The following is a 20,733-nucleotide window of genomic DNA, read 5'->3' on the forward strand; positions in this document are numbered from 1 at the left end:
ATCCTAATACTTTCTGATCTGTTGCAATTGTACTGTACCATGACTCATGCCCATAAATTCAAATTGGTCGAACCATGGACTTGTAAATTTTCATTTTAGTATGTACCGAAAGCATATTATTATTCCCAACAGATTTCAGCATTCCAACACCTCGCCAAGCCTGTCTAATCCTCTCCTCAATTTCACTGTTTAATGATTCATTACATGATACAATCGTTCCCAGATATTTAAAGTTTTCTACATTCTTCACCACACTATGCTAAAGTGGAACGAAATCAAATTAGCCCGCTACCAACTACTAACACAAGGCAAACATACTTCATCTCTTAAGAAGTGAAGGATACAAAACTTCTTTGTAGAAAAGCACTATACAAAAGACTAAAGCAGTATGGTGTTACTGAAACTTGTGTTGTTCAGAAATTGACAGCTAACAGTAACAAAGATGAAGTTCGTTACTACTTGCCTGCTCCTGAGATGTTTATGCTCATACACACCATACAGTGGATGGTGTATCGTTTTTCTTAGTAGTGTGTGTGGGTTTGATTATCTGCCTGTGTGTACATCTCTGTTTTTGACCATAGATTGTGGAAGGGTATAGTGTCAGGGAAAAATGAAACAATGAGATTTTTTATAAAAATTCGACGAAGCAGTTAATATGTTCTCTCAAACCAGTTTTAGGGTTGGGGGTGTTTCACGCTCTGAGTGTTCCTTTTATATATATATATATATATATATATATATATATATATATATATATATATATATATATATATATATATGGGAAAGCAGCTGGGGTTCATGAGGTGTATGCAGAGATACTTAAGTGTAGTGGAAAGAGTGGAATGAGGTGCTTGTTGGAGATATTTAAGAAGGCGTGGATGAGTGAAACTGTGCTTGCAGAGTGGAAAAAGGCTGTGATTGTACCCCTATACAAAAATACAGGTAAACGAAGTGAGTGCAAGAATTATCGTGGCATGAGTTTATTGAGTGTGGTAGGGAAGGTGTATGGAAGAATTATTATAGAAGAAGTAAGAGAGATATCAGACGTCCTAGTGAGTGATGAACAGGGTGGCTTTAGGAGTGACAGAGGATGTGTGGATCAAGTATCTGCAGTGAGACAGATAGCAGAGAAGGCTTGTGAGAAGGACCATAAGGTGTTTATGGGATTCATGGATCTGGAAAAAGCATACTACAAAATAGACAGAGAGGGATTGTGGAAAGTTTTGCGCATGTATGGTGTAGATCCAGCGAGAAAAAATGAGTAAAATATATTAAGAACCAAAATCTTCCTGGCCCTCCCCCCGCGGGGAACGGCGCCCCCAGGCCACCCCGAGGATGCTGCCGCCCCAGGTTCCCCCGGGGGTTGCGTCCAAGCTCATTGCCTTGATTCCTTCTTCTTCACATTAAAAAAAAAAAAAAAATGGTAAGCTGCTAGGTGCTGTCAAGAGTTTTTATGATGGTAGCGAAGCATGTGTCAGGGTTAATGGGCATCTAAGTGAATGGTTCACGATCGGTGCGGCCGTGCGACAAGGTTGTGTGATGTCCCCATGGTTGTTCAATGTATATATGGATGGGGTGATGAGAGAAGTGAAAACACGGGTAATGGAGAGAGGGATGGCGTTCGTAATGAATGGTGATAGATGGAATATCTCAAAGTTGTTGTATGCTAATGATGCAGTACTGTTTGCAAGTACCGGACAGGAACTTGGTAGATTAGTGCAGAGTTTTGCTGATGTCTGTGAGCGTCGTGCCTTGAGAGTAAATGTGGAGAAGAGTAAAGTGATGGTTATTGAGAGAGAAGGGGACTCCCAATGTGACGTCACAGTGAATTGTGAGAGAGTGGAATTGGTGAGAGAGTTCAAATACTTGAGTACAGTGATAGAAAAGAGAGGAAAATGTGCAAAAGAAGTGGAAAGCAGAGTGACACAAGGAAGAAAAGTAGCTGATGCAATGAAGGCCTTGATAAGAAAGAGGCTTAAGTGTTGCAGCTGCACGAGGCTTACATGAGGGAGTGTTATTGCCAACTCTAACATATGGGTGTGAGACTATGGTGTGGCATGAAAATGAAAAGTCAAGAATAAGAGCAGTGGAGATGGGACTGTTGAGGAATGTATGTGGAGTACGGAGGGTGGATAGGATACGAAATAGTGTGATTCGTGAAAGATGCGGAGTGAGGAAGTCGGTGGACACCAGAATCGAAGAGACTGTTCTGAGATGGTATTGTCATGTGGAAAGAATGCATAACAATAGAGCGGTGAAAAAGGTATACCTGAGCGAATTTGAGGGAGGGAGGAGGCGAGGTAGGCCAAGGAGAAGGTGGAGAGATATGGTGGGTGAGTGTTTGAGGAAGAGAGGTTTGGAAGTCGGTGAGGCTAAGGAAATGACAAGAGATCGAGCTGGTTGGATGAATTTTGTGAGGACAAGTGCATGATCAGGGATTTTGGCACCTCTTGAGAGCATGGCAGCATCCGGATTGACTCAATCGATATGTTTGGGTGAAGCTGCAGAATGTGATGAATGTGTTATGGCATATCCGGTAGAGCCAGGATTCCGGGGGCTTGAATGATGAGTGAATGGAAGTGTGGCCTATTTGGATTGGGCAAGTTTGTGCTGTCTGGACATTACTACTCCTCTCCCTGCCCTTGGGTGGGAAAGGAGTTCCGGATGATATACAGTAATCACTCTAATATCCGGACGCCCAATGACCGAACATCCCCACTACCCGAACCTTATCGTCCTGGGATCAAACATTCCCAAAATGGTCCGAAAATCTAAAAAAATTTAAAAAAAAATCGATTTTTTGCCATCCGTAATTTGAACTTGCCGCGCGCGCTGCGTGAGAGCATTGTTTTGGTTCGTCATTCCTCCGACGTCCGATAGAGCGCCGCTGCATCCTCCCCACTTCCCGCCTGTCTCTCACTGCGACAAGACCTACGCTGTTCGCCATGGCTGCCCACGTGCTCGCTTTTGTGGTGGTGCCGTACTTGCTGCAAGGCCTCCTGCTGCTCTCTGCCCTACTCTTAGTGTGTGTGATGATGGCCCCGCCTCCTGAGAAAAGGAAGAGAGTGGTGTTGACTCTGGAGAAGAAACGGGAGATATTGGAGAAGGTTGATGTGGGTTGGTCTTCCTCACGCATTCTCCGCGAGTTCAACCTGGCCCGGTCGACTTTGTTCGATATCAAGCGTTCCCGAGACAAGCTCATGCAGTACACGGCTGACTTCTCGTCGAGAAGCAAACGCAACGTGGAGAGGAAGGTTATGTTTACCCCCAAGTATGCAGAGATCGACCGCTCCACGTTGATTTGGTATCGACAGCAATGTGCAGCTGGTGTGATGGTACGTGGAACGGAGCTGAAGGCTGCTGCTGAGAAGTTTGCAAGGCTTCACGACGCCCTTGACTTCAAGGCATCCGAGGGTTGGCTCTTCGCGTTCAAGTTACGACATGGCCTTACTAACCGTAAAGCACATGGCGAAGCATTGGACGCTAACGAGGATGGAGTGGACGAGTTTCGGCACAAGGTGAAAGGCTTGATCGACAGGGAGGGCCTCACTCTCAGTCAAGTCTATAACGCTGACGAAACTGGCCTATTCTATCGCTCGGTCCCAACAAACACTCTAGCCGATGAGACGGAGAAGCGTGTACCTGGCCGCAAGCTTTCTAAGGAACGGATATCTGCTTTGTGTTGTGCCAATGCTAACGGCATGCACCGGCTTAAGCCCGTTATTGTTGGCCGTGCAAAGCAGCCTCGGTGCCTTCGTGGGGTGATGGATGTCCTTCCTGTCGTATGGTACCATTCTTTGAAAGCATGGTTCACAGCTGTGATTTTCAAAGACTGGTTTCACCATCACTTCGTCAAGGAGGTCATCCATTACCAGACGAAAACACTGGGAATTCCTCGCGACCAGGTAAAGGCTCTCCTCCTCGACAATGCACCTGCCCACCCGTGCGACAAGGACTTGGTTGCTGAAAATGGCCGTATTAGGTGCATGTTTCTGCCACCTAATACGACTGCTCTCATTCAATCAATGGACCAAGGAGTGATCGTGGCAACAAAGCGCCTGTACCATCGGAAGTTCCTGGACGAGATGATGGTTGTCCTCGAGGACGAGGACGAGCGCAGGGAAGGACGTGACACTCGAGGCAAGCGGACTTTGGAAAACCTTCGCCGCTACAACATCAAGTCTGCGCTGTACAACTGGGCTAGTGCATGGAAGGAAGTCCCTGTGAAAACTCTTGAAAATGGTTGGTCTCGTCTGCTTCTCGGAACAGATGTGGAGTACGATTTCCTAGGGTTTGACGTGGATGACTTCCATGCACGGCTACGAACGCACGGCGACGATGTTGATGTGGACGATGTTCGTGAGTGGTTGGAAGACGACGAGGGCGATCCTGGGTATCAGACGTTGTCTGATATCGAGATCGCGTCTTCGGTTGCTGGTGTCAGTCCCGAACTTGAAGATTCCGACGACGAAGGCGTTGATGATGCGGACTCCGCTCAGCAGGACACTACTCCAGCCATCCCCAAGCTGAGCGCACTCCGGGAACATCTAGAGTTCGTCCTAGACTACCTGGAACACCCGGACTGCGACAGGGAGATGGGGCCCTTGGGACTCATGGAGGAAGTGCGTGCTTTCCGGCAGCGCATCATCAATCGCCAGAATCGTCGGTCCTTGCGTCAGTCAACGATTGACAGTTTTTTCAGGCCCGTGACCCCCGCTGTGCCAAGCCCTGGTTCCACTCCGTTGCCTCCCTAAGACAGGCCCTCATGCTCCGAGCCACAGCCCAGCACATCAGCTACAGTGGAGTCACCGCTCGACGTGAGTTTGTGGCTATCTTCAGAGTCTTCTGTAGTCGGTACGCCATCACCACGACCCACCGATGCACCCCTTGGTCGCCTGCCAGTGATACTCTCGGGCTCTGACAGTGAATAAACAGCAAGAACTTCTCCACTAGACCACACGGGAATTTTGAGTGTTGTGCAGTGAAAAAAACGGTGTGTTGTGTTAAGGTTTTCAAGCTGGGAGAAAAGACTCAGTAGAAAAGAAATTTAACGTAACTAACCTTCTTTGTTTTGGCTTTGGAAAATTAAAAAAACTGGGGAAAAGTTAATGTGCAACACTTAAAGTAAAATGGAACATTATTTGGACTAAAGTGAACACTGTGAAAAGAACGGACTTCTGTGTGTTAGTGACTAAGTTCAGTGCAAGACTTCAGGAAGAGTGTAGTGCAAGTGCTTCAGGAAATCGTTCTTACTGTCAGAGTCTGAGAGGAGGCGGTTATTCATCAAGGTGGCCAGGGACTTGCTGTAAGTAGCCAGAATGTTTCATGTTGTACTATTTTCCATACTATATTTACCAGAATGTTTCATATTGTACCTTTTTCCATACTATACTTACCAGAAAGTGTCATACTGTACTTCTTTCCATACTATACTTACCTCATGCATGTGCAGTAGGAATGTGTTTTTCAGAGTTAGGTTCGGTTCGGTTAGGTTAGGTTCGGTTAGAGTCCATAAGTACCAGAATGTTTATTAATGTATGAACATACTTCTAAACCCACATTTTATGTTTCTTTTGCATATATTTCAGTCATTTATGTGCCTTATTGGTGTGATTTGGGTGTTAAATAGGTGCTATGCATGTCCGGAGGGAGTTGTATAGGTGGTTCTCTGAGTTAGGGTCCATAAGTACAAGTCCATAAGCTGGGGCCCAATATCCGGACGAAACCAATATCCGAACCTACCGATGGCTCTATTGATCCGGATATTGGAGGGGTTACTGTATATATATATATATATATATATATATATATATATATATCAAGTGGCTTAGGCTGTCTGGTAGAGATTGTATGTAGGGTGAGAAGTGCTTGTAAGTGTATTGTGGTGTTGGAGTGGCTTTGGATGTGTATGTAGTGTGTGAACCAAGTGTAATCGGCCCGCGCAAGCCGACTGGGTGCAAACATACTTTACAGCATACGACACTGGTTCAACCACAGCACCCCTTGTGTCCAACAATGCAGGACGTGGCCAGAAGAACGCTCCCAAAGTTTAATACCCTGGTGGGGAGCGAACCCTCGTTCTTCAGTGTACGAAAACGCACACTTTGCTACTGTACCACAGAGGCTCCCTAAATATATATATATATATATATATATATATATATATATATATATATATATATATATATATATTTATATATATATATATATATTTATATTTATATGTGTGTGTGTGTGTGTGTGTGTGTGTGTGTGTGTGTGTGTGTGTGAAAAGAAGATAGCACATATTTTTCTAGATGAGTGTGTGTGACAGGAAGGTAAAGAGGACGACGAGACTAACGAAGTGACATGGGACAATGCTGGATGGATGAGAAGGGCATCACAAGGACCTGACATCCCCCACCTTTTTTTTTCTTCTCTTTAACTTGCCAATCGTTGAACTGGTATAGGTAATTACGAAGCTACTTGCGAAAGATGTACAGTACCTGTGTGATGGAGCTATGAACTGGGGTCCTAAAAGGTGAAAAACGTGGATGTGACTTACTTCACTGGGCTAGCTCTTGGTAAGTTCTTCCACTATTGCTTTGTTTCCTTTATCTTTTTTTTTTGTACCCTGCCTTACGCTACCTGATAGTGATTATGATGATTATGATTATGGTGCCTCATGAGTCTTGTGGTTACATGTTAGGCTAGTGATGTGGCCCATGAAACTTAAAGGGTATGTATCCTTGATCTGAAAGAAGTACAGTAGGAATAGAAATAATCTACTTTTCCAGACTCAGAGAGAAAGCAAGACTGAGTATAAGATCATAATGACAAGTAAGCTTGTGCAAAATTAATATGAAGTTGTTCTAAAAGAGTGCAAAACCTTCACCCTATGTCTGGTATTGTGTTCTAGTCTTGACCTTCGACCACTTGTTGTCATAACCGAATCATTTGATCGTTGCATGACCCTCAAACCTTATACCTAGTTTTATCTAAATCGAGTAAAAGGTAAGTGAGTTGATATTTATTTTTGGCATTTATCTTTAATCTATTGATCTCCAAATTTGTTTTACCCTAAACTTTTCACCAAGCTTGGTCTAAAGCGGATCAAAACTATTTGAGATAGACAGTTCACAGAGACACGGACAGATTGACCGTGTCTGTGACATTTACCGTCAGACGAATGTTGACCAAATATTCTCAAACCTAACCTTTTCTCTCTTGCCGTACCCTCGAGCTTTCCACCTCTTTGGAACGGATCCGATCAAAACTGTTCCAGTTGACTTTGCTCTGTCCTTCAGCTTTTGACTTATTCTATCTATCTATCTATTGCCAGACGCCTCAATCCCGTTTGGGGCGGCCACAAACAAATCGCCTCCACGTCGTCCTGTTCCCCGCCATTTCACTGCTCTGCTCCCAACTCACACCCCCCTCTATCATATACCTCGCCACCCCATCCCTCCATCTCATCCTCGGCCTCCCCCTCCCTCTTCCCCCCTCCACCTCACTCACATACACTCTCTTCGTCAGTCTTTCACCCTCCATCCTCTCCACATGGCCAAACCACCTCAGTGTGTTCTTCATAACGCATCCTATCACATCCACATCAACACCACAATGCTCCTTTATATCCTCATTCGTCAGCCTGTCTCTCCATGTGACTCCACAGGCTCCTCTTAAATAACTCATTTCCACTGCTCTCACTCTTGACTTGTGTCCTTCCAACAACGTCCAAGCTTCGCTTCCGTACGTTAGAGTTGGTATCACAATACTGTCATGTAATAACTTTTTCACTTCCATGCTCACTTCCCTGTTTCTTATCACTGCTTTCAAAGAACCAGCAACCTTTCTTCCCTGCTGTACCCTTTCAAGCACTTCACCCTCCAAACCTCCATCCGTACTCATCACACTACCCAAGTACTTAAACGTACTCACATTTTCCAATTCCTCACCATCCAACCTCGCTGTACATTCACTGACTTCACCTCTCTCAAAGACCATCACTTTACTCTTCCCTACATTCACCTTTACATTCCGTTTCTTACACACTCTCCCAAACTCATCCACCAAGCCTTGCAGCTCCCCTTCGTCTTCACTCAACAACACAGTATCATCTGCAAACAACAGTACAGGGAGTTTCCAAACACTATCCTCTCTCACCAGGGCCACTCCAACACCCACTATCTTACCTTGTACCTCTTTTATTACCCCATCCATGTACAGATTGAACAACCATGGAGACATGACACATCCCTGTTTCAACCCAACTTTCAAAGAGAAAAATTCACTTAGTTCACCATCCACACGCACTGCAGCCTTCGCACCATCGTACATACTCTTCACAGCATTCAACAACTTCCCATCTACTCCATATATTCTTAACACTTTCCACAATCCTTGTCTATCCACCCTGTCATATGCTTTCTCCAAATCCATGAAAGCCGCATACAACTTCTTTCCCTTCTCTAGAAACTTTTCCACTAAAGATCTAAGAATGAATATCTGATCTACACAACCTCTTCCCTTCCTAAAGCCTCCCTGTTCTTCTCCAACTAATTTCTCTGTTCTTTCTCTAACTCTGTCAATAAGTATCCTACCATACACTTTTCCTATTATACTAAGAAGACAAATGTCCCTATGATTACCACACACTTCTTTTTCCCCTTTTCCTTTGTACAAGGGAATAATTATACCTGACTTCCAATCCTCCGGGACTCTACCTTCCTCCCAGGCCAATCTGCACATCTTCCACATCCATTCTACTACTATCTCTCCCCCTTGCTTCAGCATTTCACCACACACTCCATCAATTCCTGGGGCTTTCCCAGATTTAACTTTCTTCATTGCTTCCACAACTTCTATCCTACTGATTTCTTCCTGTCTTCTCACCTCCCTCCTTCTCCCAGCCATTCCCCAGCCACTTATACTCGCATTACTTCCATCCTCTACGTTCAACAAATCCTTAAAGTGTTCTCTCCATCTGCTCACTTTTTCTCCCTTCTCCACTAGTAATCTACCATTTTTATCTTTCACCCCCCTGCTAACTTCACTTCCACCCTGTCTTACTCTTTTCACCTCTTTCCAGAACATTTTCTTACAGTCCCTCCACTTTACACTCAAATTCCTTCCAAATTCCTCATCCACTCTCTTCTTACTCTTTCTTAGTAATCTTTTCACCTCTCTCTTTCTTTCTACATATAACTCTCTCTTCCGCCTCTCAACTTCTTCCACGCCCCTATTTCTCATCCATTCATTGTATGCTTTCTTCTTTTGTGCCACAGCCTGTTTCACATCTTCAGTCCACCACGCTGTTCCTTGCACCCCCCTCCGTCTTCTCTTCCTTCCACACACCACATCACATGCTGCACATATTTCTTCTGTAAATATCCTACACACACCTTCCACGTCTCCCATCTGCTCCAATTCATATTTGCCCAATCGTTCCTCCACTTCTCTCTTATACACTGCCATTTTCTCATCCTCTTGTAACCTTTCCACTCTCCTTGCAACTACTCCTTCCTCTCGTCTTTCCCTTCTTCTATTCCTCCATCTTACTTGAATTCTAATTCTGGCCACCACCAAGTAGTGGTCAGAAAGTCCACTCCCCCAACCTCTATAAACTCTTGCATCCATTACACATCTTCGCATCCTTTCATCCACACACACATAATCAATCATTGCCTTCCTTTCATTAAGTTCACCACCCACCCTTCTCATCACTCGCCAAGTATACCTGTGGATCATTTTATGCCTGAAGAGGGTATTGGCTATCACCAACCCCCTCCCAGCACAAATGTCCACTAACGCACTCCCATTCTCATCTATCTCAGCAGGCACACCCCACTCACCAACTATTCCATCCACCTTCACATTCCCAACTTTACCATTCATATCACCAATCAAAAACACTCTCTCATTCCTTCCAAACTTATCCATGCACACTTTTACATTTGTCCAGAACTCTTCTCTCACTCTTCTAGCACAGTCTTGCATTGGCGCATACACACACACAATCACCCACATTTGTATTCCAACTTTCAACTTTACCCACACAATCCTTGACCCAACTGATCCATACTGTCTTATGCTCCTCTTCCATCTTTTACTCACAACTATACATACTCCTTCCTTTGCCCTCTCATTCTCACCTACTCCTGCACATATACCCCATCCATACTCCCATTCTCTCACACTTTCTCCTCACCATTTTGTTTCAGTTATTCCACATACATCCACTTTCGCACCCTCAAGCACCTGGAGAATCTCTCTCTCTTTCACCTCATCATTCGCTCCCCTTACATTCCAGGTTCCAATAACCATGTCCTTTGTCCGGTCCTTGGTCGTCATCGTTTGGTCAGTCCTTGTCCGAGGCTTATTGTTTGTTTTTTTAGTTAGTTGTTTTCCGGGGAGGGGCACTAACCCTCCGCCAACGCTTTTAGTCACCTTTTACGACAAGCAGGGATACTTATTATTATCATAATCTTTACACATCGTCCTGACCGCACCTGTTTCACGAAGATCTATCGAATTATGTTTAAAAAAAATAGAATTATGCTCTTCATGCATTGATGAACTAATTATCACATGTCATGGGAAACAGCATCTCGCACTACGCGCCAGGGTACAGATTTATTGTAATATGGTTGTGTCATTTTTCTGCATGCACAATGTTGAATTCTCTCCAAATCCGTATTTACCTCCTTCAAGAAGGTTATGTTTTCACCCCTGTCCATTTGTTTGTTTGTTGTTTGGTTGTTTTGTGAGCAAGATTACACAAAAACTACTGGACGAATTTCCACGAAACGTGTTACAAGAATGGGCCTTGGCCAAGAATAGATTCCATTAAATTTTGGTGCGGATTCGGATAAAGGTGCGGATCCAGGATTTTTTTTTTTTTTTCACTTTCTTTAACATTGCAAGATAGGGCGTTTTTCGATATTTTCGTAAATTTTTTCATGAATATTGCATGGATCTTGATGAAAAAATCAGGTATATTAGGGATGTTGGTATCTACGGATGTGTACAGTTCGGTGCCGGTGTTACAACTTATAGGGTTATGAGTTTGATATTGGATTAGACTTGATTGAATTAAAAGGAACTGCATGTTGGGCCTTGGTGGAGGTATGCACTCTACTGAGTGCCATTCTAGTTTTTTAATGTGTTTAACTTTGGACAAAGGCTTCAGGTCCTGAAGATAGAACTCCTGGGGTTTGCCCCTCTGACTCAAACGTGAATAATTATTTCTTTCCCCATTCATTAATGCAAAGAGGGTGAATTCTTGTCTTTTTTACCAGTGTCTACGAAATTTTTTCCGGTGGTAGACCTAAATCGGAATTGGGTTTCAGGCACTGTGGGACCTCTGAGAACCTCCCAAGGCCCATTAGTCTTCCTACACACCTCCACATGTCACCACTTCGGCGCTAACACTCAGTGTCCACATTGAAAACATGCTAGGGCTTTCTCATTCAGGACTGATGTACTGGTATTAGCGAGGGTATTTTTACGACATGCCAGCTGGTCTTCTGACAGATCAGTAAAGTCTGCTTTATGAAATTCAAATCCTTAAACTGTTCTCCGCCCCAGCCGGGATTCGGTCATAGGTCCACTAGGACTGCAGGCTGCCTTTCTGTTAGATCAGCCACCGCCTCCCTTTGCTCCAAAGCTATGGTGTGCAACCCGATCTTGATTGTGCCTCAGAAAGGTCCCATTAGATCCCAGTGGTTGTTGTTGGCTTGTGCCACCATTCATAGGTGACTGATGAGGGTTGCAAGAGACTGACTGTCAACTACCAAGGCATTTGACACACAAAACTTTTGTGTTGATAGATACTCCCATCACTGCGATCTGTCTGTTTGTCTATCTGTCTGTCTGTCTGTCTGTCTGTCTCTCTCTCTCTCTCTCTCTCTCTCTCTCTCTCTCTCTCTCTCTCTCTCTCTCTCTCTCTCTCTCTCTCTCTCTCTCTCTCTCTCTCTCTCTCTCTCTCTCAGCTGCACGAGTGTTATGCTATTTATGTACCCGGCAATCCCTACACTTATCCTGCAAATGATCATAAATTTCACCCCTAGCTACACCATCATCCTAGATCATCATCATTGCTATATTTCTTAATTAATTCATATCATTTTTCACCTTCTAAATGAGCTGACGCAGTTTCAACCTTCTTGATGATAGCACGCCATTATTTCTTACTCAAATTGTTGTTCTTGCCTTGTTGAACCAAACAGCGGAGCATTGGTATTACTGAGCACTAAGAGGAAAAGGGATCTAGATCCGAGCCTGCTGTTTTCACTTTTTTTTTCTGGGTAGTTCCTTGGTGAATAAGGTAATTTTCACTTCATCCTTCCTCATCCTCTATAATTGCCACTACAACCCCCAGAGAATATGTGGGTAATATTCTTTGCTCCTCTAGCGTAGGAATAAAAACATGTTGATTTATGAGAAAGACTCGGTATATAATTATGTTGTTACTGACATATTGTTTTCTTGCATATGACGCGTTCATTAATTCAGTGCAAGTTATGTAAAACACGAAGTAAAAGAAACTTCGTTTCAAGGTAAAATAATCCACTGTCTTTATATTTCAAATGCAAGGTTTAACACAATCAACGCTACTGCCAAAAAGGATCTTCTATTCCATCTTCGCATTTCAAGTGGAATTTGTAACTCTTACAGTGTCAGTGCCAGCTGTTCATATTTTATTTGCAAGTTTTAACCCTTTTACAGACAATGTCACTGCCAGTTCGAGAGATCTTCACTTCTCTACCGTTCTGGACTCTGATGGTAATGTCCCTTGGCTACAATTTCATCTTCTATACTCTCCTCACCGAGCTGCCTACATATTTCAGCAACATCCAGCACTTCGACCTCATCAGTGTTAGTATTACAAAAGTCAGTGACTTATGTCAATAGGCATAACAGACAGCTGGACTCTGCTGCTGACCATGATGGCCTGTGTGAACACAACCTGAGTAATTTTGTCTGCATACAATATCTAAAAATGACAACACAGCTTCTCATTACGTAATTCTTCAAAAGTATCTTAGAGCCTGCGTAAGTTCAGACCCCCTTTTTTTTTTTTTTTTTTTTTTTTTTTTCCTACCATTTAACTAGAAAAGTCTTTATTCAGTGATAATCTTTTCCTCTGTCCAGTGCTAGAAGTTGTTCTAAGAAAACATTGCAAATCGGATCTAAAATTTCTTCAAACACCACGTATCGCATAAAGATAGAGCCTGTTATTATATAAAGTAATGTACAGTAAGAAAGCCTGAGTAATGAAAGTAAGAGATTATACGATTTATTTCACTGGGAATTGTTATCACCTTCTGCTTCTGGAATTCTTTTCATATACCTAGATTCAACTTACCCTAGTGAAAAAACAGACTTGGTTTTACCCCCAAATCTTGGAGTTAAATCCGGCATGCTGCTGACTGTACTAGGGGACATTTGGAAAAATTGTTTATTTTTAAACCATCATATCTCAGCAAGTATACCACCGAGGACATTCAGTAAAAAGACAAAAATTCCCAGAATTCCTTCAACTCTTCGCTACAAGTGTCCCGAGGTGTCGAGGTGAATGAGTTGTGAATCATGCAGGTGAAGTTCAGAGGTCACTTTTGGGGTTGCGGCAAGGTTGTATCCCGATGAGTGTGACAGTCTGGCTAGGGTGGGCCGTTGTACAGACTCCCTCTGTACGTATGTATAATGCACTTATTCTTCTAACTTCTTTCTTCACTGTAGTAATGGCTCTCATTTAATCGTTACTTTGATCAAAAAACTTGTTTTCTACACGATCCCCTTCCTTATCCTCTAACTTACTCATATTGCCCTTATTTTTCTAAAATCTTACTTCACTAATTTAAGTCTATACTTTCGTAATAACACTTAATCATTACACAGAAATTATTCTCATTTTTTTAAATATTTCACTTTGGTGCCTGTCATTCTCAGTGTGATAGCTTCCAACCTTAGGCGTCGTCTCCCCCCGCGACAATGACGACACTCAGCTCTAGTTCCCTCTTTATCATACTTTTACTCAGTCCCTTCCTTGCATGATTGGGCAGCTTGACAAGGATGGAGGTGGTAGGGGGTGGGCAGGTAGCGGCGGTGGTAAGCGAATCGAACGATGATAAAACGGAATTCTGAACTGATAGCCCCCCTGTTGCCCATGTTAGCGTGCTAATACCATCCACCCACTTCTCCTATGCCTTCATGACAAGTGACAAAGGAAAATTGTTGTCACTTCAAACCATGACTGGAAAGGCAAAACAGCTATGTCCGTCAGCTGAGGGTTCCTGAGCACCTGATTTATGATGGACAGTGCCGTCAGCCGTGCTTTTGGCCTAAAATGGAGGTGATACTGATCACTGTGATATTTTGTGTTGTGACTGAGATGTTTTACCATGTGAGAGGACTGCAACTATTGCCTTATGAATGGTCACAGTTAACACTTGTACAGGCAAGAAGCCTTACCAGATATTTCTCTCAGTGACTCATAAGACCTAATTCAGCACACAAGGACAAACACATACAAAAACACAAACACACACAAAAACACTGTGGTGTTGGTTAATATTAGATATCAAGCTTTACAGGATCAGTCCTTTAGATCTGAAGCAAACTATAGTGAGATTGCAACTTACGTTCTTGAATTATGTGCAGATTTTAAGGAGTACATGATTGGACAGAACGGTGACGTGACATAGCCTGCCATAGCGAGAGTCTATCTTAATCTGCCCTGCCATCGGAGAGAGGTCTGAGCAGAAAGCCTGAGTTTAGTAAAATCTGTAACTAGCTAGAGTCTGCAGATAAGGTTGCTACAACATGTACCGGACATGAAATAATGTATAAACATAATAAACACATTTGTATACAATAGAATGATTTTTTGATGTAAATATATTGAATATACATAACTGGTATCGGTAGAACACACACAAACACAAACGCAAATGCATGCACAAGAAAAACACAAATACACACAAATACATGCACACAAATACAAACCTAAACACTCAAACACACAGACACACAAACACACATAATAAACACATCCACACAAACTCAACCATACACAAACACACAGACACAAACACACATAAACACAAAAACCCACAAAAATCAAGCACATAAATTCACAAACACAAACAAAAATACACAAAAATACACACAAACACACATGCAAACATTAACATACACAAACATAAACACACAAATACTAACACAAACACGCATAAACTCACACAAACACAAACACAAAAAACACAAACAAATAAATGTACAGACAAATACAAACACAAACAGGCAAACACAAACATCCAGACACAAACTCCCAGACAAAACACCTATACAAACAAACAGACAAAAACAAACTATTACACAAACACAAACCCAGAAGCACAAACACAAACACACAGACAAATGCACACAAACACAAACACACACAAAAACACAAGCAAAAACACAATCACCAATGCACGAACACAAAAATACAAACACGCAAACACAAAGATATGCACATGCAAAAATAAACAAAGACAAAGAAACACACAAGCAAAAAATAAACACACAAATACAAAGAAACAAATACAAACAAAATCACAAACACAAACACAAACATAAAGAAATAAGAAAACAAATATAAAAACAAAAACATGCAAACACACACACAGAAACAAACACACAAATACAAACACACACAAACACAAACAAATACAAATCACAAACATACATACCCACAAACATATGCAGACCCAAACAAACATATAAACATAAACACACAAACACAAACACAAACACACAAAGTAAAACACAAATCTCCAAAGCAAACATACAAAAACACTAACACATGCTCACCTAAAAACAAGCACACAGAAAGAAAAACACAAACATACACACACGACCACAATGACACAAACAGAAATGCACACACAAACTGCCAAATGCATAGAGACAATTAGAAATTAAAAAACACTAAGAAACACACAAACACAAAAACATAAATACATTCAACCGGAAACGCAAACATACAAACAAAAAGAAACACTAACACAAATACAATCACTAAAACACAAACAGAAACAAAAATCCAAACACACAAACACACATACAAGAACAAACACTCTAATACACAACACACAAACACAAACATAACTAAATAGTTAAAAATACAAACATATAGGCACATATAAACAAACACAAGCATACAAAAACGAACATACAAATACAGATTAAATATACACCGAAATAAACACTGAAACATAAAATCATGTAATCACAAGCAGACACACAAGCACAAAAAAATCACCAACACAAGCACACAAACACAAACACTAGCACACAAGCAAACATGCACAAACAAACACACAAACACAAACACTAGCACACAAGCAAACATGCACAAACAAACACACAAACACAAACAAAGACAAACAAACACAGTCACACAAACAAAATCTGTCAAACACACGTAAACACAATCACACAAACACAAACACACAAACACAAACACGCAAAAACATGTATAAATACAAATACACACCGTCACAAACACAAACACATATACAAACACACCCACAAGCACAAACACACCCACAAGCACAAACACACCCACAAGCACAAACATGCACAAACAGAAACACACACAAACAAACACACACAAACACAAACACATAAACAAATGCATCTGCACAAACATACGGAAACACACAAACACATAAGTGCACAAACACACAAACATCCACAAACACACAAGCACACACAGACACAAAGACAATCATATACAACCAAATATTCAGTAAAACAAATATGCAAACACACACATGTATGCAAAAACAAACATGAAAACACAAATATCCAAACAGAAGCATGCAACGCAAACATAAACACCCCAAAACAAACAAAATATGAACAAACAAACATAAACACCTAAACACAAAAAACAAAAACAAACACAGTCACAAAAAACAAACACGCAAGAACAACCAAACATGTGAACAAAATCGGGTATATAAACAGATACAAAAAATAATAACAAAAAACGCAAATGCACAAGCACACACACACACACACACACACACACACACACACACACAAGTACAAAGACAGACATACAAACACAAAATTGCAAACAAATCAGACATGCAAACAAACAGGCAAACAAACAAACATCAACATATGAACACAAACACAAACACACAAATAGACACTCAGACATGCACAACACAAATGTGTGAACACAAACACAAATACAAACACACAAACACAAACTGATGCACAAACAAACACAAGGACAAAAACAAACACAAACTGATGCACAAACAAACACAAGGACAAAAACAAACACATAAAATATGCCAAATGCACAAATACACACAAACACACAAAGACATACAAGGACAAACAAATACAAAAACACGGTGTCATACATACATAAACACACACACACACACACACACACACACACACACACACACACACACACACACACACACAATTAGAAACTGAAACAAACACAAACACATAAAACACAAATACACAGACAAATACACACATAACCACGAATATGCACACAAACACAGAAATAGAAAAACACACACAAATACACAAACAAATGCACACATAACCACAAATATGCACACAAAAAGAAATACACACAAAAAACACAAAGGCATACACACAAACGCACAAACATAAGCACACAAACCCAAACATAAACACAAGCACACCAAAACTCAAACACAAACACAAGCATACATAAGCACAAACACAAACATTAACATAATCTCAAAGTGACACAAACATAAAACTACATAAATACAAACACAGAAACACAGACACAATGAAGAAAATAAAATACACATATACATACACAGAAATAAAACAAACATATCCACAAAAATAAAGCACAAACATCCAGAAAATAAAACACAAATACACCCACAAAAATAAAACACAAACATACAAGCAAACGTGCAAAGGCCCACAAGCATATATCGAAAAACACACAACATTCAAAAAGCACAAACACAAAAACAAACACACAAACATATATACACAAATACATATAAAACACACAAACACACATTACAAAACAAATATACACACACAAATACAAACAACTAAACAAATAAAAACATTCAAACACAAACAACATAATACAACCACACAAATAAAAAAAAACATACAGTCATGTACACAAACACAGTTACAAATGCACAGACATGTATACATCAAAACATGCACACACTGACACAAACAAATGTGCCCAAACACACAAACACAAACACAAATATAAAAATACAAACATGCAAGCACAAACACAAACATGAAAAACATACAATCATGCAAATGAAAACAGGCAAACAAATACTCAAGCATGCGAAAACAAACACAATCGTGTAAAAATGTTGAAACAAACACAGACACAATCATGCAAACACAAATGCATGCAAAGCAAACACAAACACAGAAATGCACAGAAACACAAATGCATACAAGCACAGCCACACACAAACACAAACACACACCAACAAAATCAAATACACACAAACAGAAAGAAACACACAAGCAGAAATATTTAAAAAACGAACATAAAAACATATACATACACAAACACTCACAAACACAATTGCAAACACATACAAACACACAAATAAACATAAACACAAACACACAGAAGAAAAATAAACACACACACACACACACACACACACACACACACACACACACACACACACACACAAACACAGCGACAGAAGCACAAACACACAGAAACACATTCAGACACACAAACATTGCCAACCACAAACATACACAAATAGAACCTCGGAAACAGTCAATCACAAACACACTCACACACAAAAACACACATGTGCAAACACACAGAAACATTCACACAAGCACAAATAAGCATAAGGACACACAAAAAACAAACACACATACACAAACACATAAACATACACACACATAGCCACAGTCACAAATACAAACAGAAAAACATCAACACAAACAGGAAAGACGCAAATGCAAACATATAAATACACAAACACACGCAAACACGGAAGCATACAAAAACATAAACAGTACCATAACACAAATATATAAACTCAAATACACAAAATAAACATACAAACACAAATGCACATAAATACATATGTCCAAACACAACCCAAAATACACGAAAACACAAACACATAAAGACAAACACAAAACACACTAAAACATATACAAATACACAAACCTAAACACAAACAAAATGTGCACAAAAACATATACTAATATGCAAAAAAAAAAAAAGGCCAAAAACACTCATGCAACACAGCCACACAAACCAAAACACAGACCAGGTACAAATAGAAAAACAAATACAAACTCAAACACAGTTAATGCAAGCATATAAACATACAAACGCAAACAACCAGACAGACGGAAATACACATTCACAAGCACAAACAATAACCTGCAAAACAAGCACAAATAAAAAATATTCAAACTCATACAAACACAAACACACACGAACATAAACACAAACACAGACATGCAAGCACAAACTCAAATTCACACAAACACAAACATTCAATCAAAAAATCACACAAAAACAAGCATTCAATCAGAATCAGACATGGAAACACACAGCCACAATTACAAACATATAAAAACAAACACAAATACATACAAAGAAAGCATATATAATAATACAAACAGAAACACAAATACAAACAATCATGAACACATAAAAACATGCAAAAACACAGACTCACGGACACAAAGACAAAATCAAACAAAATCGTACAAACAAATGTACATACATACACAACAAACAATCACTAAAACACAGAAGCACAAACATAAATATACACACAAACATATAAAAAACAAACAAAAACAAAACAAACACACAAAGCTAAGCAAACAGAAAAATATACTGAACCACAAACACAAGCACAGATATACAAACCAAAGCTCAAACAAATACAAAATGAACACATCTACAAACAAATACACACAAACATACGAACGTAAAAAAACATACACTAACACACACATGCAAACACACCCACAAACACATGCAGAAACACAAAACACACACAAGCCTGCAACCACAAATGAAAACTCACACAAGGACAAGCTAGGAAACACGAACTCACATAAATACAAAAATGCAAGCACAAACTGGCACACAAACACACAAGCTGAAATGCAAGCAAAAACAAACAAAAGCACACATACACACTCAAAGATAGAAAACCCAAATGAACACAAAGCACATACAAAAATACAAACACAAAACCCAAACACAGAAACAAAGCACATAAAGGAATATAAATACTGTACAATCACACATACAAACATAAACAAACAAATATGCACAAACACAGCAGCACACACAAACACAAAGAGATGAACAACCTGCAGCACACACAAACACACAGGTATGAGTGCACAGAAATTGAAACACACTTATACACAAACACAACACAAAAATGCTAACCCAAACATATACACACAAGCATGCAAACACAAACACAAATGAAAGCAAAAACACAAAACAGACAGACATGCCAAAATATAACCACATGCACAAACAAGCAAACACAACAAATGTGCAAATATAAACACACAATTATGCAAACAGACAAACATGAAAACACAAACACAAACATGCAAACTCGATTACAGACATAGACACACACAAACAAACAAATGCAAACACAGAGGCACAAACAGGCAACTACAAACACACATACAAAT

General features: G+C 40.5%; 1 protein-coding gene across 1 annotated transcript in view; it reads left to right on the top strand.

Moving 5' to 3' along the window:
- LOC145405335 (putative inorganic phosphate cotransporter) overlaps nucleotides 1-20,733 on the top strand; it is a 360,438-nt gene that overhangs the window by 194,574 nt on the left and 145,131 nt on the right. Inside the window, exon 6 of the mRNA XM_080276747.1 lies at nucleotides 12,709-12,858. Coding sequence (XP_080132873.1) covers nucleotides 12,709-12,858 — 150 coding nt within the window. The remainder of the gene's footprint in view (nucleotides 1-12,708; nucleotides 12,859-20,733) is intronic.

Source organism: Coenobita brevimanus, chromosome 66 (genome assembly GCF_032717465.1).
Source record: "Coenobita brevimanus isolate Jiangsu-jjx chromosome 66, ASM3271746v2, whole genome shotgun sequence".
Classification (NCBI taxonomy): domain Eukaryota; kingdom Metazoa; phylum Arthropoda; class Malacostraca; order Decapoda; family Coenobitidae; genus Coenobita; species Coenobita brevimanus.